Source organism: Vipera ursinii (genome assembly GCF_947247035.1).
Source record: "Vipera ursinii genome assembly, chromosome: 4".
Taxonomy (NCBI): Eukaryota; Metazoa; Chordata; class Lepidosauria; order Squamata; family Viperidae; genus Vipera; species Vipera ursinii.
The window spans coordinates 12,460,339-12,482,995 of record NC_139514.1 but is presented as its reverse complement, the minus strand read 5'-3'; the positions used below and the strand labels follow the sequence as shown (position 1 = coordinate 12,482,995).

Genomic DNA, 22,657 nt, shown 5'->3' with positions numbered 1-22,657 from the left:
CGCCCTGAGTCTTCGGAGAAGGGCGGGATATAAATGGGATTAAAAAAAATGTGCTAGGTAAACATCCTTCAAGGTAAGCATTAATACTGATTTACATTTTGTTAGATCTTTATCTCGCCCTGCATCAGGAGCAAAAACTGGTGTTAAATAGCATTCCCTTCTTCTCTCTTTCTAGCTAGCATTGAGTTTTTGTTTCACGGTCCTCAGCAATCTTGACTGGATGTTGTTCAGGAAAGTGGCTTTAAATATTTATATTTAAAGAGCTGCAGTTTCTTCTGGATCAGGAGGCTCTCTTTACAGTCATTTGTGCCTTAGTCTAGGTTGGACTGCTACAATGCATTCTATATGGGGCTAACTTTGAAGACCATTCAGAAATGATTACTGTGTCGAATGCAGACTAATGCAGGCTAAGTAATCACGGGTACTCCTTGTTACAACCACATAACACTGCTATTTTGGGAGCTATACTGGTTAATAGGTCAGCTTCTAGGTACAATTCCATATGATAGCTATCATTTTTAAAGGGCACTAGTGAGGCCATACTTGGAATGCTGCATAGAGTTCTGGTCACCTTGGTACAAAACATACACTCATACCCTAGAAAGTGTGCATGGAAAAGCAACTAAGATTACCAAGGGCCTGGTGGCTAAACCATATGATAAATGGTTGAAGGAACTAGGTAGGCCTAGTTTAACAAAGAGAAGGATTAGGGTGAATATGAAAACGGTCTTCCAATACTTGGGGGGCTGTCATAGAGAAGAAGGGATTGACTCATTCTCCAAAGAACCAGAGGGCAGGACTTGAACTAATGGGTAGAAACTTGTTAAAGAGAGATCCAGCCTAGAACTAAGGTTTTCTGACAAGGGGAACAATTAATAGCTGGCCTCCTGGAGAGGTGGGTGCTACATCCCTGGAGGTTTTCAAAAATAGACTGGACAACCATTTGACTGGGATGGCATAAAGTTTCCTGCAGGATCCAATCTGGGTCAGTCAGTCTCCTACTTTGAGCAGGAGGCTGAACTAGAAGACCGCTGAAGATCCTTCCAGCCTTACAATTGTATATTCTAAAGTAGGGGTTGGCAACAATGTCCCTTTTATGACTTGTGGACTTCAACTCCCAGGATTCCATGCTGGCTCAGGACTTCTGGGAGTTGAAGTCCACAAGTCATAAAAGGACGATGGTTCTTCACCTCTGTTCTGAAGTCTAGCAAGGATCCTATGTCTCCTTCCGCATTGGCATTTAGAAAGTCTATATAGTCTTCAAATAACCCTGGGTGGTTGAAAGAGGCGTTTATCCCTCCAGTTATGAAAACAGTTTTAATGGGAGTGAGCTGGTTTTAAAGGGAATGAACTGGAAGTACTGGCAGAAACTTATAGTGCCATTTTTAAAAATGTTTTTTTAAAGATTCTGTATTGTTTTCATTCAAGCTAAGGAGGTAGCATTGTGCACTACTCATTGTAAATTATGACTCAGCAGCCTATATGTGCCACAAAATAAATAAAAATGCTTAAAGTTTAACAACATCATTTGTAAGTTAAAAGGGTTTATTTTATCAAAGCATACGGGCAAAGTGTAACATGCATTCACAGGGAATTAATATATGATAGAGCAGTGTTTCTCAAGCTTGATAGCTTCCACTCTCAGAATTTCTTAGCCAGCACAGAATAGAACAGTGATGGAAAACCTTTTAGAGACCAAGTGCCCAAACTGCAACCCAAAACCCACTTATGTATCATCAGGTGCTCTTGGCCCATTGGGTGGGTGTGGCCCATTGGGTGGGCAAGGCTGCGGTGGTAACGGCAGACTGGGTGGGACTAAAAAGTTCAATCAATCAATTCAAACTTTGCGAGATCTTTTTTTCCCCCGTGAGAAGTTGAAACTGATTGATTGATTGAACCTTTTTTTTTGCACGCGGCGGCGGAGGCCTAAAGCGAAAAGGTTTTATAAAACTCAGCTGAAGGTCTAGGACTGGGGCGATGGCGCGCATGCCTAAAGAGAAGGCTCTGGGTGCCACCTGTGGCACGAGTGCCATAGATTTACCACCACGGGAATAGAACATGTTTGTAGCCTTAGACTTCTTAGAATTGGGCTTAAAATAAGGAAGAGAGAAAAATGAAACAAAGAATTGTGTGGTTATGCAAACCTTATGAAGCCACAGGGGAAGATGCCCTGATTCACTTTGAGAAAGTTGCTTCTGTTGAACTGCAGCCCAGCAGTAGGAATCCACGTACGCAGCCTGACGCCAAGAAAATGCACTTGGAGAAAAACAGCTCATCTGGGTACCTGAGAAACAAAATAGAAGGCCACAAAAAAGGGTCACAAAACACATAAAGTAAAGGAAATATTTAGAATAATGTATATGTGTAAGAGAATCGAACAGAACCATTTTCCCTGAAGAAAAAACATAAAATATGGCACAGGGATAGCATGTGCACATTATAATACAGGGTGCCTTCTCTTGCACCTAGTAGGCTACTTTTATTCCAGGTAAGAATTCAACACTATTATTCATGGAAGAGGCAGCCTATCCAAAGATATAAAGGTGGTCCTCAACTTACAACCCATTACTTAGTGAAATCATCACAGACACACATACCCCACAAGGCATTTAATGACTAGGTTCTAAAGTTCCAGCAGACCCTGCCCCCCACACACACACGGTCACTGGCCTGCATTTTGGGCACTTGGCAACCAAGCCAGACTTATGACTACTTGCAGTGTTCTGCAGTCACATAATGATAATCTATTATTTTGCTGGAAACCAGCATTTATTTCTGGTTTTTTGGTAAACTAAAGTTTACCAAACAATGGTTCGCTTAATAATGGTGATGTTTGACTAACGACTGCCACAAAGGTGGTTGTAAAATTGGGTTGGCTGCATGATGACCGTCACAACTGGTGAATAAGCTCCATTAAGGTCATAAACGAAGGGATTACTTGTGTATGTGTAAATAAATAAACTGAAGGAGAACTAAGAAGAAAACAATGCAGATTTTGTGAGCCCAACAAGGTGAATCAGAGAAACTAATGTCACATAGGTCAGGACTATTTTGATTGTAAAAACTATGAAACTATCTTGCACGCTTGAATGCGCTTCCCCGTCCCTCACTTTACCTTCATGTGAACTAGGGAGGGGCTCGTCTGAGACGTTTTCTCACATTGTTTTCTTGGCTGGGCTCAAGCCTCTCTTATCTGACCACTGCTTTGGTAGCTACTCTTCTACTTGTCCATTCAAGGCCATTCCCTATGTCCTCTCCAGATTCTTGAACTTCCATCCTAAGCTGATAAGATACCACAAGAAACCAGCATCACAGTAATGCTACTTAAATCATGTTATATTTTTCCTACTGTTCAAAGATGCAAATCACTGGGAATTATGGAAATTGTAATCTAAGAAAACTGGAGATAGGGAAACTCTCACATATTTTTAAAAGGTGAAATAATAGTCAGAGTGCTATTTTTCTGTACAATTCCTCCTTCCACGGTACATAAACCAGTATTGTACCGAGTACAAGATGGCTGATGAAACAGAAGATAAACCAGTACAGTACTGAGACAAGATGGCTGACAGAATAGATGGAAAAGCTTATTTCCCCCGTCTTCTCCAGATTTCTTTTTTTAGAAATTATATCGTTGTCCCAACTTGTTTGCAAAAGGGACTTTCCCTTTTTATAACATCACTTTCCATTTATATAGCAGAGATTTAAGAAAGCATTTCCCTTCAGTGGGTCTTTCTCCCCTTGCTCTCTAACCTGGGCACAAATATTCCTCAGCAATGTTTTTTTTCCCCCTGACATGTCTCCATAACTTTGCTTTTCTCGTACTGACTGCCTGAAGTCAACATTAGCCATTGTAATTTTATTATTAAGCTTTTATATTGCCCATCTTTGGTTGAGCTCTATCACTGGAGGTTTTTAAGAAAAGATTAGACACCCATTTGTCTGAAATGGTATAATGTCTCCTGCCTGAGCAGGGGATTGGACTAGTCCAGGGCTTTTCAACCTTTTCACCCATTGTACCCCTTTTAGGATATGGCAACATCCAAGTACCACCAGTCACCTAGCAAGGTGTCAAAGACTTGATGACCAAAAAGAAGAAGAAGGAAAAAAGTGATGAAGTACAGGTAGTCCTCGACTTGCAAGTGTTTGCTTAGTGACTGTTCAAGGTTACAATGGCACTGAAAAAAGTGCCCCCCAAGCCACAGCCGAGCAAGACATCTGCCTGCTCGTTGGCGCTCTTCCTCCTGTCTGAGGTTTTTATTGTTGTGAGCATTTCTGTTGAGGTGGGGGGGGGTTTGGTTTTTATTCCCCCCCCCCCCCCGTTCTGCTGGGAGGTTGCAGCAGGTTTTGGTCACTTCACATGACCCTGGGACACTGTGACCGTCATAAATATGAATCAGTTGCCAAGCATCTGAATGTAAATCACAAGACCCTGGGGATGCTGCAACATTCCAGCTGATTGGCGCTTCTGGGCCCAGCAGAAGCTCCAGGATCAGCGCTGATCCTGGCGCTTCAGCCAAGCCAACAGCCTCGAAGAAGCTCTGATCCTGGCGCTTTCGCTGAGCCCTGACAGCCCTGCAGCTCCAGCCGTCGCTCGCTCAGGCTTGTGCGGTTCTGTCACCGGTTCAGCTCATTCCCCTCCCCCGCTACTACTTTTTTAGGATGGCCGCGTACCACCTGCCAGGTGCCAATGTACCACAGGTGGTACCCGTACCACTGGTTGAAAAGCCCTGGACTAGAAGACCTCCAAGGTCCCTTCCAACTTTGTTGTTCTATATTCTGTTATTTCACGGAGGCGGCTCTACTCAAGCATACACCATTTCTGCATTTACTAGTGTTGGCTGCATCCATATATGTAGATTTGTTTATGTACGAGAGAACTTCCATTTAATACTGTAAAGATCAAAACCAGAGAATCGCAGCCTGTAATTTAAATTGCTGTAATCAGCCAAGGGAGGATTATTACATATTACTAATGTGAGAAACAAAGAAAGTTTAGAAGATCAGTTGCAAATGTGATTCCAAAGACTGATTCATCAATCACGTGAGTTGCCTTGTTTTGCAGACAACCATCATACTATAATCAAACTGTCCATGAATTGACCATAAACAGTAACTTTTTGTCAGAGACCACAGAGGGTTAATAGGGACCTCATCAACATGGCATGGACCTAGTGGTTCTTTTCTTCCAAAAATTCAGTAAAGTGGAGAAGGGGAAGAGAAAGGGGTGTGTGTGTATGTGTGATAGAGACGTGCTGCAAAAGCTGTGCTCTCATTCTAGGCATCAGTCCAAGAATTAAATATATGAGATACAAATTCTCTCCTGCTCTATTAGGGAGAAGCATGAAGTAGGAAAAACACTGCTGCAATCTTGTACACGTAGGGGTGCAGCTTTCAAGATTATGTCTGAGTTGCTACTTAATATGCACATATGATTTTAGTAGTAGTGTGAACTACTTAGTAGCTACATTCAGTTCAACTGGTATTTCAAAACAAGGTATCCCTTCTTTTTATCCCTTCTGCAATATGGTTATGTACAACCATTTTTAAATTTTAGAATTGCACTGCAATTCTATCACTGCACCAGTGATATCGTAGATGGAGGGCAGAATAAGTCAACAGAAACAGTTCCTTAATAAAAATGATTTTGTTTAATTGTCTGGTGAATTTACATATAAAAGCACTCTATAGCTAAAACCCCTATGTTATTAAACTAAACAGCTCTTGTTCAGGAGAAGGGCTGGAACAGAAAACCTTAATGCATGGGTAGACTGACATGAAAATAATAATTCACTGTCAGGTATTTGTAACCCTAGCTGTTTATTATTTGAAAATTAAGAATCAGTTCCTTGCATTGGGCCTACAATGCACCATTTAATTCAGTATTAAAATTGATACAATACTCACAAATGTGGCTAAACCTGTAAAATTTTGCTCACTCTGTTTTGATTCCTTTGAAGTATTTATTTATTTATTAGTTTGATTTATGTAGCTACCCAACTACCGGACTCTGGGTAATTTATAACCATTTTTAAAAAATATTTTAAAAAACCCTAGTACAATCATAAACACATGAAAATGTATACAAGCACTATAAATGAATTACCAAAATTCACATTCAAGTAAAAGACAATTTATATTCAACATAATCACTGTATGGACTATGCTGCACATCCAGATCCTCACATATGGTGGCAAACTGGTGTCTTTAAGGTCTTATGAAAGGCCAGGAGTGTCTTTGAATGGTCTTCAAGAGCAAATCCAAATAAAAGGACACTGTAGCAATCCAAACAAAATATAAAGCATCATGGCTGGAGCATCTCCGTAACTTGAAATGTCATAGATATATGAAAGATCTCTGTGTAATCAGCATCATGAAGTCTCTTATGACAATGAGGGATGTATTAATACCTTAGAAGATTTACCACGATCCCTCCATCTTTTACAATAGAAAACTATAAATCCTTCATCCGGTCCATTATTTTGCGGCCTTGTCAACTATTAAAAGTGTGGACTTCAACTGTCTGAATTCCCCAGCCAGGCACTGATCCAATCATTAAGCAGACTTTTGATCTAAGCATTTGATTAAAAGAAAATTGGAACCAATCAAGTAAACAAATCGGCCCATTATTTTTAAAGCAATAACTGTATTGTTATTAGCTGCAAAGTCGTGTCCGACCCATCGCAACCCTATGGACAACGTTCCTCCAGGCCTTCCTGTCCTCTACCATCTTCTGGAGCCCATTTAAGCTCACGCCTACTGCTTCAGTGACTCCATCCAGCCACCACATTCTCTGTCGTCCCCTTCTTCTATTGCCCTCAATCTTTCCCAGCATTAGGCTCTTCTCCAGTGAGTATAACTGTATTAGTCACAGCCAAGATTTTGACTTCCTCTTACCAGCTCTTACCTTAAACAAGCTGATTTACTGAACAATTAATCCCCCTGAATTTAGTATGGCTTGCTTCCGAGGAAATATGTCCGAGATTGCTTACAGAATCAATTAATTAATACAGTAATAAGATTACCATCCTCAGCTTATTACTGTATTAATTATGAAGATGAAAGAAGGGGAGACCAATATTTTTCCTTCTGCAGAACTATTATTATTTTATTCTTTTCTACCTCACACACCAGTCCCATAGGAGTTTCGCAAAGGGAGGGATGACTTGGTTCCTAAAGCAGGAAGATGCTGTCATGGTTAATTCTAGGCAATTATCTTGGTCATTAAGGTGTTTGTGCAGTTATTTCATAGTAGAAAGAGGCATGACTGTGCTCTTAGGTTTGTCTCATAGTTACACGGGTGGAGTCGTACAGTCTTATTGAACTGGTTACTGAATTTTCCCTCTGAATGTCCAGTGGGATCATATCCTCACCACACATGAAGGCAACAGTTTATCTTAAACAGTGCGCATAAGCATTATGACACACTGTTTTCACCTCAGATCTCCTGATGTTGCTATGGGCATCTGTTCCTTTTGCTAAATGGTAGCACCAGCCCTGCCAAGAAACCATCACTTGTTATAATCAACACAGAATAAAGAAAGGTAAAAAGAGGCTGCCACGGAAACAGTGGTCTCCTTGCATAGTATAGTTGCTCACCCTGTTCACATAATACAGGTAGCCCTCAACGTATGACCACAATTGAGTCCAAAACTTTTGTTTTAAGTGAGACGTTTGTTGAGTGAGTTTTGTCCCATTTTACAGCTTTTCTTGTTAAGTGAATCACTGCAGTTGATAAGTTAATAACCTGGTTGTTAAGAGAATCTGGCTTCCCCATTGACTTGGCTTGTCAAAATGTCGCAAAAGGGGATCACATGACCCCAGGACACTGAAACTGTCATAAATATGAACCCGTTGTCATCAAGCATCTGGATTTTGATCATAGTCTCATAGGGATGCTGCAAAGATCTTAAATATGAAAAAGGGGCATAAGTCACATTTTTCAATGCCGTTGTAACTTTGAACAGTCGCTAAACAAACTGTTGTAAGTTAAAGATTACCTGTGTTACACCAATTACAAGCAAACCACAGTAGATATGGTCTTCAACTCATGACCATAATTGTGCCTGCGATTTTGATTGTAAGTCGTGACAGTCATAAAGCATATTGTGTGATTTTACAGGGTTGTTAAGGGAGCCCATTGTTCATTATGGGGTGTTTTGGGGCAGAAACCTGAAGTAAATGTTGATTTCCAGCAAAAATTGTGGTCACATAACCATGGGATGCTGAAAACGGCTGTAAATATGAGACAGTTGACCCCAGGACAGGTGGCCAGATATCAGAATTTTGAATTCAGGTCATAGTTGCTTTTTTCAGGGTCCATCAAAACTTCAAGTGGTTGCTAAGTGACCTGTTGTAAGTTGAGGACTACCTTTATAGTTTAATACAATGGGTGGACCCGGTCTCTGCTCATCTACCAAAACAAGCTACTGACTAACAACCCATTAATGCCACTCTTGCCTCTTCTCATATATAGACATTTGGATTTTCAGAGAGTCCACAGATGTTAACTGAGCAGAACCAACTGGAGCAAAAATGATCCAATAACGGTCAACCAAAGGCCAACCAGAAGCCTCTTAGAAATGTGAATATGCTGACTATATTTTGGATAATGGGATATCAAACTTAGTATAATATCTTCTATGATACTATATGACATGTGGAACCTATCACAATTAGTATGTCACACTAGTATGAGCCAGCAGTGTGCTGCAGCTGCCAAAAAAGCCAACACAGTGCTAGGCTGCATTAACAGAGGGATAGAATCAAGATCACATGAAAGGTTAATATCACTTTACAATGCCTTGGTAAGGCCACACTTGGAATACTGCATCCAGTTTTGGTCACCACGATGTAAAAAAGATGTTGAGACTCTAGAAAGAGTACAGAGAAGAGCAACAAAGATGATTGGGGGAATGGAGGCTAAAACATATAGGGAACGGTTGCTGAAATTGGGTATGTGTAGTTTAATGAAGAGAAGGGCGAGGGGTGACATGATAGCAGTGTTCCAATATCTCAGGGGCTGCCACAAAGAAGAAGGAGTCAAGCTATTCCCCAAAGTACCTGAAGGCAGGACAAGAAGCAACGCATGGAAACTAATCAAGGAGAGAAACTGAGGAGAAATTTCCTGACAGTTATAACAATTAATCAGTTATACAACCTGCTTCCAGAAGTTATGAATGCTCCATGACTGGAAGTTTTTAAGAAGAGACTGGACAGCCATTTGCCTGAAATGGTATAGGGTTTCCTGCCTAAGCAAGGGTTGGACTAGATGGCCTCCAAGGTCCTTTCCAAATCTATATTATTATTAGTAGTAGTATTAGTATTAGTATTAGTAGTAGTAGTAGTAGTAGTATCTTTTATTCATTAAACATGAACCTCAGTCAACTGAACATTCAAATTGACTGGTGCTGATGGTTGACACGGGTTGCTGCCAGCTTCCTAGGTATGAACCAGGTACCTCCTTAAAATGTAAGTTGTTGTTGTTATTTCTATGATATAATATGATGTGTGGAACCTATCACAATTAGTATATCACACTAATATCCTCTATGATACAAATGACATGTGGAACCTACAGATGACACGCTTCTAGTCACCCAACATGCAAAGGAAGAAAGAATGATAAAGATCTTGCTCAGAGATTGAATCAGAAATGAGGAAATTTGATGACAGACTAATTTCAAAGATGTCATGAAAATAAGCACTAAAATGAAAATATAAATGGGCGGAACACATTGCCCATTTCTGCCAGGCCCCAATAACTAAGACAGACATGTGGAGTTAAATCTGAGCAATTTCCTTTACTGTTTCTCACCTATGGACAAAAATCTTGCCAAACTAAAGCAATTATTTGCATCACTATAGATGTACTCTCGGAACTGCTAGGAAGGAGCTGTTTTCACTCTCTTCCTCCCTACCAGATTTCCCAACCTTTGCTGTCTCTTTGCCTCTGCAGCCCCTTCCTCCTGGGAATCCAGACTATATTCCACCACTATTTTTTATTTATTTATTTTTTATTTTAATTCCATTTATATCCCACCCTTCTCCAAAGACTCAGGGCGGCTTATAAGCTTAGCAGTAACCTTCATTCTAAGTATATGGCTGCTTATTAGGGGTTTCACACACACACCCCAAGCGGCATTATTACAAAGTCAGCTTAATTGCCCCCAACAATCTGGGTCCTCATTTTACCTACCTCGGAAGGATGGAAGGCTGAGTCAACCTTGAGCCTGGTGGGACGCGAACCTGCACTAATTCCAGGCAGCTGGTGTTACTTAAGGAGGCATTAGCCCACTGATCCACCAAGGCTCCAATTACTCAACAATACCGTAGCTGGACACAAAGAGTGACCGTAGTGGCCCTTCAGTTACACGTGTTCACTTGGATGACCTCCTACAAGATGATGAGACAGACTATGAAGAGATCACAACCCCACCTGGAACACCAAACTCAAAGACCAAACAAAATATAAACATCTTTTGAAGTCAACACTTCAGGCATCACAATTTGTGATTTGAGTATGAGAGGGTCTTTGGTGGTCTGTGAACTAGGTAACATCATCATCATCATCAGTGCTAGCATTTCATCACCCTAGTTTGGGCAATGAAATGTCTGCAAGAAAACAACCAAGCTCAGAGAGTACCAAAGATTCCTCATTTCAACCCTGAGCTACAAATATTCCTCTTTATTGATTTGAGTATGTTGTCAGAATGCAGCCATTGTCTTAATATTTATTTATTAATCAAATTTATATACTCGCCTATCTCACCAAAAGGAATCTGGTTGGTGCACGACAGTACACAAACTACAAATATAAAAAGACATATTAATAAATGCCACAAAAACTAAAGATATAAAACTTAGGTGAAGAGAGGGATAAAAATGCCCACCTCATCAATGAAACCATCTTAGCAGGTCTCTGGTACCCTGAGAGACCCAGGCCTGATAATATAACCAGGTCCAGAGAGCCCTTTGGAATATGAAAAGGGATGGAGCTAAAAGTGGGAGAGGAAGGATGTTCCATAAGGTGGGCACCATGGCAGAGGAGGCACATCTCCTCAGATCCAGCAAATGTAGGTCCCTAGTCAATGGAAACACACTCTCAATATGCCTTCCTTGTCAGATCTAACGGGGCAGGCCAATATAACCTGGGAAAGGCAGTCCCTTAGATAGACCAGTTCTATGTCATGAAGAGTTTCATAGGTCAAAATCAGCACCCTGAACTGGACCCAGAAGCAAACTTGCAATCAATACAGCTCGCAGAGCAGAGGTTACAACACACAACATCCTCTATGACAGAATATGACATGTGGAACCTACAGATATGACAAGCTTCTAGTCACCCAGCATGCAAAGGAAGAATGAATGCTGAAGATCTTGCTCAGAAATTAGGAAAACTGATGATAGACTAGTTTCAAAGATGTCATGAAAATAAGCACTAGAATGAAAATATAAACGGGCGGGACACATTGCACATTTATGCTAGACCCCAAAAGCCAAAAAAGACATATAGAATCTTTGACGACTCCTAGGGCACACAACTGCTCGTGCTGTTGCATTCTGTACCATCAGATGCGTCTGGATACTCTTCAAGGGCAACCCAATATAGAGTGCATTGCAATAGTCCAATCTGATGGTGATTAGTGCATGAATGACTGTGAGCAGAGCCTAATGATCCAGATATGGGCACAACTGGTGCACATGACAAAACTGTGCAAAGGCACTCTTAGCCACGAGAGCCATTTGTTCACTGAGCAGGAGTCATGAATCTAGCAGAACTGCCCAGTATGTTGTGTGAACCACTGCACTAGAGTCATAACATTGTTGATTTGTTTGGGCAGAATGTGTTAGGTGACACACAGCAATTGTGCTTTGTTAATCCTGTTTAAGATGTTGTTTGACCTCAGTCAAACTCTGTACAACATGCAAGCTTCCGGTTGTCACTGAACTGCAATTCCTAACAGCTCCTAGCATTTAATAGGAGAAATGTTGAGAAACATCTGGAGGACCATATCGTATTGTCATGCTGTACTCCTTTCATGACATTAAATACCTGTATCAGCTCTGATCAGCTCTACTGACATCCATGCCAATGCCAATTTGCAAGATATATATACATATAGCAATATATAGGTAGTCCTCAACGTACGGCCAAAATGGAGCCCAAAATTTCTGTTGCTAAATGAGAGTTGAGTTTTAGCCCATTTTACGAACTTTCTTGCCACAGTTGCTAAGCAAATCACTGTGGTTGTTAAAGTTAATATCATGGCTGTTAAGTGAATCTGGCTTCCCCACTGACTTTATCTGTCAAAATGTTCGCAAAACATTTTCTCACGTGACACCGGGACACTTCATAAATATGAACCGAATGCCAAGCATCCTAATTTTGATCACGTGACCCTAGGAATGTTGCCATTGTTGTGTCATAAGTCACTTTTTTCAGTTCAAATGGTCACGGAATGGTTGTAATTCAAGGGCTACTGAGAAGAAAGAAAGAAAGAAAGAAAGAAAGAAAGAAAGAAAGAAAGAAAGAAAGAAAGAAAGAAAGAAAGAAAGAAAGAAAGAAAGAAAGAAAGAAAGAGAAAGCTAGCTCTATCGGCTATAAAAGTAATAAGTAATTCCCCAAGGAGGCTAAAATAATACAGTCACTTGCATCCTCTGAGGAATAAAGGTAAAGGTAAAGGTTCCCCCGCACATGCGTGCTAGTCGTTTCTGACTCTAGGGGCCGGTGCTCATCTCCGTTTCAAAGCCGAAGAGCCAGCGCTTGTCTGAGGACATCTCCGTGGTCATGTGGCCGGCATGACTAGACGCCAAAGGCGCATGGAACGCTGTTACCTTCCCACTGTGGTGGTCCCTATTTTTCTACTTGCATTTTTACGTGCTTTTGAACTGCTAGGTTGGCAGAAGCTGGGATGAGTAACAGGCGCTCACTCTGTTACGCGGCACTCGGGATTTGACCCGCCAAACTGTCGACCTTCTGATCGACAAGCTCAGCGTCCTAACCCACTGAGCCCCATCTCTGAGGAATAGGAAGCTAAATAAAAATCAGAATGTCAAACTCCAAAACAAACAAACAAATTCCAAAACCATGAGAAGGTAAAATAAAAAAAAATAGAGTCATTTAATTGTAGCCCATTATAAAGTTCAAGGCAGCTTTAGGGAAGTCAACTGCTATAAAAAAAAAAGAAAGAAAAAGATTGCAGCTATTGGAAATTGCATAGCTGGAGAGCAACTTGAACTAACTTTTAATTTCCCAACATCTGGAATTTGAATCCTGCCTAGTGACATCTGAACTTTATCAGCTGTGCAGATTCATCATTCCCAATACACGAAAAGTCCCAATGCCTATTCTTAGTGGAGTTAAAAAAAGATCTGTTGATGTTCCAACAGAAATGCTGAAAGGCTGTAGGGACTTTCCACATTTCTATGCTTTGGGATATATGTGTATATGTGTTTGTGTGCATGTGTATCCTTCAGTCAAAAAGTTCTCTGAGAGTTTTCAGCTGTGGAGACATAACGACTGGGACACCCTCTGCCTAACCCATAAAATGGCTTGATTTCAGCTTGGTACCCAAAGAGTAGATAAGTAAGTTAGTCAAATGTATATTATATTCATGGAAAATACATGCAAAGGTGTAGACATTCAGGTCAATTGTTTGCAAATGATATACAAGCAGTCCTCAACTTACAATCACCATTAAGACCAAAATTTTCAAGGTTAAGCAAGGTGTTTGTTAAATGAGTCATGCCCAATTTTACAGCCTTTATTGCAATTGTTGTTCAATCAGTCACTGCAGTTCTTAAGTGAATGATGTGGTGGTTATGCAAACCTGATTCCCCCATTGACTCTGCTGGTAGATGGAAGCTGGCTGACTGGGTCGCAGATGGCAGCCAGGTGACCTTCAGTAGGCTGCAACTGTCATTGGTACCCCTGTTGGTTGCCAAGTGCCTAAATTTTGATCACATGACCCATGGGGATGCTGCAATTGTGATAACTGCAAGGACCAATTGTAAATTGCTTTTTGCAGCACATGCTGTGGCTTCAAATAGTTGCTAAACTAATAGCTGTAAATCCGGGATAACCTTAAACAATATTACAAGCTGAAATGTATGTATTAAGAACTGAACTTCAGATGGATGCTAGCTTTGTGCAAAATTAAAGTAAAAACAACCTTTACACACACACATATGTATATATAATCTCTCTCTCTCTCTCTCTCTCTCTCTCTCTCTCTCTCTGTGTGTGTGTGTGTGTGTGTGTGTGTGTGTGTGTGTGTGTGTGTGTGTGTATCTTTCCCTTTTATGTATGGAGATTCTCAGTTATCCGGGCTATGGTTGTCCCACAGGTGCTTTTTCAAAAGGCAACTGGATTTTCTTTGTTTTTCCTTGAAGACATTTCGCTTCTCATCCAAGAAGCTTCTTCAGTTCTGACTGAAGAACTGAAGAAGCTTCTTGGATGAGAAGCGAAACGTCTTCAAGGAAAACAAAGAAAATCCAGTTGCCTTTTGAAAAAGCACCTCTGGGTCTTTCTCTTTTGACTTTCTAATTATTTCAACAAATTGCAGTCTTCTGTAGTTCCTAGCCGTCCTTAGGCATCAATGAAATATCAGGCTACTTTTCTTTCATGATAAGTCTCTCTTATTGCTGTTTTATAAGCATAGAACTGCTGAAACTTTCTTCTATAAGATGAATAGGAAATCTTTTAAAGAGTGAAATGATTGTTTTCTATCAGAAATCTAACGGGCAACTAAGTTACGCCAGAAGGCAAACCTTGGTTGATATTGAAAAAAATAAAATGGAATCCGATCAATTTGGTAGAAAGATTGGAAACTTTGAAGGAATTCCCAGAAGTATAGGTAAGATATAGGTAATCCCAGAGAGAAGACAACCTCATAGAACTCAAACCAATTCTATATTATTGCCCAGAAAACTGCAAGGATGTTGCCATGAAGCCACTAGGAGTGACTTACTTTAAACCAAAATATTTAGAACGTCCCTAAAAATCATATTACAGTAAATTAAGTTCTGAGTTTAAATCGTTAGGGATTTGCAAAGAACTGTATAAAAGAAGTACACAAACAAGCTACTTTTCAAACAGAAGACTAGCTTAAAATAGAAGAGAGTCACGTTCCCATTTTTTTTCCTGAAGCTTTTAAAATGACAGGTGGTCCCCAAAATGAGACAGAAAATTGCTCTTTTTGAACCTTCATGGTCTGGCTTAAAAATTACAGTCCTGAAGGCACTGCAAGAAATACTTAAATACAGTGAATTTTCCCTGGAGTGCATTTATACTTGCTTAATCATAAGCAAGCTGCTGGAATTCCTGGATGCTGAAATTTCTATGACTTTTAGAGCAAGAGGGAGGATACTCTCTGAGTCTCAGCCAAATAGTTTTGAATTTGGATAACCAAGTTATTATTTCTTCCTGGCTCCCCAGATTAACTGAACTAGAATCTGGGCAAAAGCGAAGCATTTGGAATGAAAAATGTTCTAAATTCTAAAATTTGTCTTGTGGATCAGATATGATAGATAACAGCAGTGAAATTATTGTATGCACCAAGATGGAAAGATTTGTTAGTGCCTACAATGGAGGAGTGGCTGGTGAAGATATCAGAGCTTGCTGCAATGGCCAAGTTGAGCTTCTTGATTAGAGAAAAGATGGAAACCCCTTACAGATGTTTTTTGTATTACAAAAAGATCCTTGTGATTTATGTTTTTAATAATTACAGAACAGAAAGAAGAGAGTCCTGATGTAATTTTAGAGGAGTTAAAATATAAATGTAATTATAACTGCCGTGAAGTAGGGAAGCCATTCCTTTGTTTGTTTTTTACATCTTCTTTTTTCTACTTTTTCTTTTTTGCACTTTTACCTTTTTCTTTTATTTCTCTTTTTCTTCTTTCTTGTTCAACTGTAGTTTGTATTCTTACTATTGTAATTAAATGCACAGCGTGTTCAGATCACCTGACTCTCCCCATGGTTTATGACAGCACAGGGGTCAAAAACCTGCAACCTTAGGGCCACATGCAGCTTCCCCCCCCCAAGTGCTTAAATGTCTTCTACAAATAGTAACTGGTGAAGCTGAAAGCTGGTTTCCTTCATTTTGAAATACAAAACACTCATAAAAAGTTTACTGTGTGCCACAATGTAGAACAATCTATTAATAAAAATAGCCAGCCCAGTATTGTTTGATGATATGATCCCAACTGTTATGATTCCTCCCCAGCCAGTGGATCTGGTGGCTGAGTCTGAGGAATCAGATGAGGAGGAGGGGCCTGAAGTGACATTAGAGTCAGAGGAAGGCTCTGAGGAGCTCCAAGACTTAGTCAGAGGATGAGCCTGGCCCCTCTACTCGCGCTCAGGCTGAGACACAGCTGTGCTGCGAGCCTGAGTTGGACAGTGATGAAGAACAGTTGGGACAAATCCAGGATGCACGAAAGCGCAGGCAAGAGAAGTGAGTAGGACAGAGGAATGCAATGGGGCGGCTCCAAAGGCAAAGGAGAAGGCATTAAGAAGCCACGCCTTGGCTGAATTATAAAAGGGAAGGTGTGGGAGGTGCTGGTTGCCAAAGACAATCGTTTGTGTTGAGGATCGAGTTTCTATGGATTGTGCTTGTTTGCCTTGGACATTAACTCAGGTCTGTGAGAATAAAAGGGGTTGGTTTTTTTGTGGTTCCTGCCTGTTTCTTGGAAGAGGGGTTTCTCCTTGTGAGTATAACAAGGACTCGCATAGGCTGGGACAGAACAACTATTTTGTGGCTCTTAATACTCACAAGTGTTAAATGCAACTCTTATTTACCGAAGGATTTTCCACTCCTGTATCGGTTTAAACCAGCCAAACGTGGTTCAGGGTATCTAACTGAATTTAATTATTCAATTTATTCAGCTGAATAAAAACTGATTTCAGCATTATGCAGCATTAGAGCCATTCCCCCATTCAACCAAAAAAATCTTATCCCCTCACGGTCTCAGCTATTTTGCATAGCATTTTATTTATTACTTTTTAAAACAAATTTACGTGGACACCCATCTACCTAAAGACACTAAAAACCTGGCTTTGCCCTTGAGCCTGGGACTCTGATAGCATAGATAAGCTTGTGTCATGGCTAGCTTGAGCAGTTGCAAGCCTTGGGTGCTACTTTTATATTAATTTTTGTGCTTTTTAACTCTGGTTGTCTTTTACTGTTTTTATTCTGTTTTAATTGTGAGCCTCCCAGAGACATGTATATGAGGTGGGCTGCCTATACATACATGGATGGATGGATGGATGGTGGGTGGGAGGAGGGAAGGAACGAATTCAAAATTTGCCTAAACTCTATGAATCCCTTGCAAAAGAAAACAGGGTCAAGGCTAAAAATTTACATTTGCAACATATAAACCACACCTACAAAGAGATCCATCAGCACCCCCCCCCAATGCTTGGAACATGTAACCTGCCTCTTTGTTAATTCTGTTCCTTAGCCTCTTCAAAAAGTGTGGCCTCCAGGCATCCTAATACTCATCTGATTTAAAGTATGATCAAGTTAATCCAACCTGGTGTAGGCTACACCTGGATATAATCATACGATGGATCGTGAGTGATGTTCACTTGCTGAAGACAGGGCTACTCAAAGGCAGGTAACGGGGCCCTTGATAATTTCTTTAAGAAGATGGGGAGTGTTTTTGAAGAAAAAAACAACACCTAACAAATAATAAACTGGAATCAGCAGTAATAGTAAGAATAAAAACAACCTGCTTATCAAAGTCCATCAGGTACAGGCAACTTATCAGCAGTCTAATAAAACATCTCTTATGGAAAAATTGCAACTTCAAAGGAAACCTTAAGGAGTCTCTGCAAACTTGTCAATGTGACATCTGGAGTACTTCAGGATCAAAACAAAACTGAAGTCACTACCAAAAAGGCCTCTCAAATCTATCCAGAGCTGCCTGTTCTCACAAGCAAAGTAGCTTCCCACAGAGTTGTTGAGGTTCACAACCAACATTGCATACATTAGTGTTCCTCAACCTTGGCAGGTTGAAGATGGGTGGACTTCAACTCCCAGAATTCTCCAGCCAACATGACTGGATGGGGAATTCTGGGAGATGAAGTCCACACATCGTAAAGTTGCTGAGGTTGAGAAATACTGGCATAGATATTGAAGGTGATATTATGAATATATGCATTTATGCCATTGAATGCAAATCAAATAGCCTGCATTTATTCAGATGTATGGGCTGCCAAATAGACAGACTGTAGGCGGCTTGTAGAGTCTAAATAGAATAGTAAATACAATATAATTCTATTTTTTCCAAGTATTAGTTCACCAAGGAGGGAGGGGGAGTTATTCTCAAACCACATCTACTACAACTTATATTTGTACACACAGAGAGAGAAGCTTCTCTTTGATTAGCTTACATTAATTAACCCAATGTAATCTGGTTGATCTCATTGTCTGCAAGCAAGTCTCCCCATTTATAATGGGACTTCTGCCTTAATAAACCTGTTTAAGACTACAAAGGTTTGGCTAGCATCCTCTGCTCGAGATTTATCTATTTACTAAATTCCAACAAATCCTAGCAGAGTTTCAGCAAGTATTAGACTTAATATAAGGTAGCATAATTTTATATTATATAGGTAAAGGTTCCCCCGCACAGTGCTTGTCCGAGGACGTCTCCGTGGTCATGTGGCCGGCATGACTAGACACCAAAGGCGCACGGAACGCTGTTACCTTCCCACCGTAGAGGTCCCTATTTTTCTACTTGCATTTTTACGTGCTTTCGAATTGCAAGGTTGGCAGAAGCTGGGACGAGTAACAGGCGCTCACTCTATTACGCGGCACTCGGGATTCGACCCGCCAAACTGCCGACCTTCTGATCGACAAGCTCAGCGTCCTAACCCACTGAGCCACCTCGTCCCTATTTTATATTATATAGTATTGTATCAATTTTATACTTATCCTTTTATACTTATCTATCCTAAGTTTTATAGCATTTAGATTATATGCTAATTGTAATTTTATAGGATTCTCCCACATTTTAATTCCTGAATGCTGTAATTTTATGTTTATAATTTTAATTTTATCTTCTTTTATTCTATGTAAAACCATTCTGGATGACATATGTGGGGTCCCCCTAACCAACCTGCTCAGATTGAAGAGTTACATGGATAAGCAGCGAAACAGTTCGAACCAGCAAAAAAAATAAATAAGTCCAGTTGCTGTGACTCAACTTCCTGACAACCCTACCTGGATGACTTACAATCTTCAACGACATGGTTTTTATATATATATATATCATTTCTACTTCCTTTTAAATAAATAAATATTATTAATTCTTTGCTGGTCTATGACCAAAATGCAATTAAGTGATTGCTGTTTACTTAATTTATATAGCTGCCCATCTCACACCTATAACATCCAGGCAGCTTACCATAAAAAAAAGAATATATACAATAGAACAGAACACAGGTAGTCCTTGATTTACGACCACAATTGAGCCCAAAATTTACATTGCTAAGCAAGACATTTAAGTGAGTTTTGCCCCATTTTACAGCCTTTCTTGCCATAGTTGTTAAGGTAGTAACACGGTTGTAGAGTGAATCTGATTTAACCATTGATTTTGTCAGAAGTTTGCAAAACGTGATCACGTGACCCTGGTCAGATGCCAACTGTCTGAATTTTGATCACTTGACCATGGGGATGCTGCAACAGTTGTGTGAAAAGATGAGTGCAAGTCACTTTTTTCACGGATGTTGTAACTTTGAAGGATCACTAAATGAACTGTTGTAAGCCGAGGACTACAGTACAAGAGTGATTAGACACAAGAAATTCGTCTCTGGTGCAGAAGCTCTCAGTGCACATGCAAAGCAACAGTAGTAATAATAATAGCAATAAGAGGGTGTAGTAAAGAAGATAAGGACAATACAGGTAGTCCTCGACTTACGCAGCTAGATGACTCCACTGATGCTAAGGCATTTTCTTTTGCAGAGCTGCAGCTCTCTAACATTACATAAAAATAAAACATAAAAGTAACATTTAAAGCATGGCAGACCTCCTGGGAGGTTGCCAAATCTTGACAGCTTTTTGTAAGCATATATATCAGGGGTCTCCAACCCTCAGTCCGTGGACCAGCACCGGGCCACGGCTTGCCAGAAACCGGTCCGCACAAATGAGCAAAGCCCCATCAACGGGATGCAGTCAGCACACGAAACCATGCCCTCTCCGGTCCGCGGAAAAACCTCTCTCTACGGAACCGGTCCCTGGTGCTGAAAAGGTTGGGGACCTCTGACTTACGACCACAACTGAGCCCAAAATTTATGACGCTAAGTGAAACATTTGTTAAGTGAGTTTTGGCCCATTTTACGATCACTTGCCCCAATTGTTCAATGAATCATCGCAGCTGTTTAGCGACATGGTTGTTAAGTGAATCTGGCTTCCCCACTGACTTTGCTTGTCAGAAGGTTGCAAAAGCTTATCACATGACCCAGGTGCGGTGCAACCCTCATAAATACGAGTCAGTTGCCAAGTGTCCAAATTCTGATCACGTGACCATGGGGATGCTGCAAAGGTCCTAAGTGAAAAATGGTTCCTAAGGGCTCTCTTTTTCTTGCAGAAGTTCTAACGATCCTAAATCTGGGAACCAGTCTCAAGTCACTTTTTTCTCCCCCCCCAGTGCCGTTGTAACTCTGAACGGCCACTAAACGAACTGCTGTCAGACGAGGACTCCCTGCAATACAATAATATAATCATACAATACCCAAAGCAAATAAACACAGCAGCAGAGTATCAGCAAAACAATCACGGGAAATGGAAAGGGACAAAAATCCATCCTGCAGGTCAAGTTGGGTGTCCCACTCCCCAGAAGGGTGTGTGTGTGTGTGGGGGGGGGTGAGGATGACCAAGGCTCAGAAGGGGGTTAAGCAGTGCCTCACAGCGGGGAGAGTTGACTTGGGGGTCCTGCCCCCCCAAATTCACTCCTTTTGCTCTCAACCCCCCCACCCCACCCCCAGGCAGGCCGGTGGAACCACATCAGTCTCCTTTCCAAGGCAAGGACCAAGACCGTTGCCCCTTGGAATGGGTGGCAGCCTCTTCCCACCACTCGCCCCGTCCTCAAAGGCGCCAAAATCGGGGTGGGGGTGAGAGCCCAGCCGAGCCCGGCCTTTCCAGCCAAGTGGGGCTTCTCTTCTCCCTCTTGCCCCCCCCCCAACCGGGCCGAGCCCCGGTTGAGGAGGGCAGGCGCTCCCCGGGGGCTGCCGGCTGCTTACCTACGGAGATCTCCTGGGCGAAGGCGAGCGAGATGAGGAGCAGCGGCAGCCCGACGGCGATGCAGGTGACCAGCTTGTCGAGGGCCAGCTCCAGCCGCAGCCCCTTGTATCTGCTCTCCGACGGCTCCTTCAGCAAGAAGTCCGAGAAGACGTACTCGGTGGCGATGTGCGCGATGGCCATGGTCGCGGCGGCGGCCACCAGCAACCAAAAGCCCCCCTCTCTCTCTCTCTCTCTCTCTCTCTCTCTCTCTCTCTCTCCTGCGCGCAGCCTGGCCCGCCAGTCCCTGCCGCTCAGCCGGGCAGCATCTCTTAATTCCAGCCGCCGCCGCCGCCGCGTCCCCGGCACCTGGCCAGGGCTGACTGCCCGCTGCAACAGGCTCCCCCGCCCGCGAAAGCCAGTCTGCCCGGCCCGGGGAGGGAGGGAGGCGGGGAGGGAGCCACCGGCCTTTGTTTGGCGCCCTCTCCGAAGGCAGCCCAGCATTGGCGGGCAGGGAGAGACACCCCGCGCCTCCCTCCTCCTCCTCTCCGCCGAGCTTTCGTCAAGGGGAGGCGGGGCCGGGAGAGCGAGGGGCGGGGCGGAGGGAGGGGCGGGGGGGTTCCGAGAAGCCGAGGGCGGGGAAGGGGAACCCGGGGCCTGAGTTGGGGGGGGGTGGCGGGGAGGGAAGCCGCGAACAGGGGCCTCTTCGGCCTTTTCTCAAGGGAGCTCCTTAAGGCAGCGTTTCCCAACCTTAGGAACTTGAAGATGCGTGGACTTCAACTCCCAGAATTCCCCAGCCAGCTGGCTGGGGAATTCTGGGAGTTGAAGTCCACGCATCTTCAAGTTCCTAAGGTTGGGAAACGCTGCCTTAAGCTATCTCGGCCGGATAGATCTCCGGGCAGCTGCGGACTGACGTTGGTGGAGCGGGCTGCAAGCCAGCTTCCTGCACGGGAGGGTTACGTGCGTTCGTGTGAACGCTTGGGTGGACTCCGCGGGCTGCAATCCAGCTTCCTGCACGGGAGGGTTACGTGCGCTCGTGTGAACGCTTGGGTGGACTCCGCAGGCTGCAATCCATGCGTTCGTGTGAACGCTTGGGTGGACTCCGCGGGCTGCAATCCGGCTTCCTGCACGGGAGGGTTACGTGCGTTCGTATGAACGCTTGGGTGGCCTCCGCGGTCTGCAATCCGGCTTCCCGCACGGGAGGGTTACGTGCGCTCGTGTGAACGCTTGGGTGGCCTCCGCGGGCTGCAATCCGGCTTCCCGCACGGGAGGGTTACGTGCGTTCGTGTGAACGCTTGGGTGGACTCCGCAGGCTGAGTGGGCTGTTCCGACTGTGTGTTCCTCAAGCACACGTAGTCCTCTCGCTTAGGACCGCAATCGAGCCTCAAATTACTGTTGTAAGCAACACAGTTCCGAAGCACCATAAGGCCACACAAGA

The 22,657-nt window shown here is 42.5% G+C and overlaps 1 protein-coding gene across 1 annotated transcript in view; it reads right to left on the bottom strand.

Moving 5' to 3' along the window:
- The window catches only part of PANX1 (pannexin 1), a 30,915-nt gene extending 9,459 nt beyond the window's left edge, over positions 1–21,456 (bottom strand). The window contains exons 1-2 of the mRNA XM_083363090.1: positions 21,243–21,456; positions 2,145–2,284 (exon numbers count right to left, since the gene is read on the bottom strand). Coding sequence (XP_083219216.1) covers positions 2,145–2,284; positions 21,243–21,423 — 321 coding nt within the window. The 5' untranslated portion in view covers positions 21,424–21,456. The remainder of the gene's footprint in view (positions 1–2,144; positions 2,285–21,242) is intronic.
- Between the last annotated feature and the right edge of the window lie 1,201 nt (positions 21,457–22,657).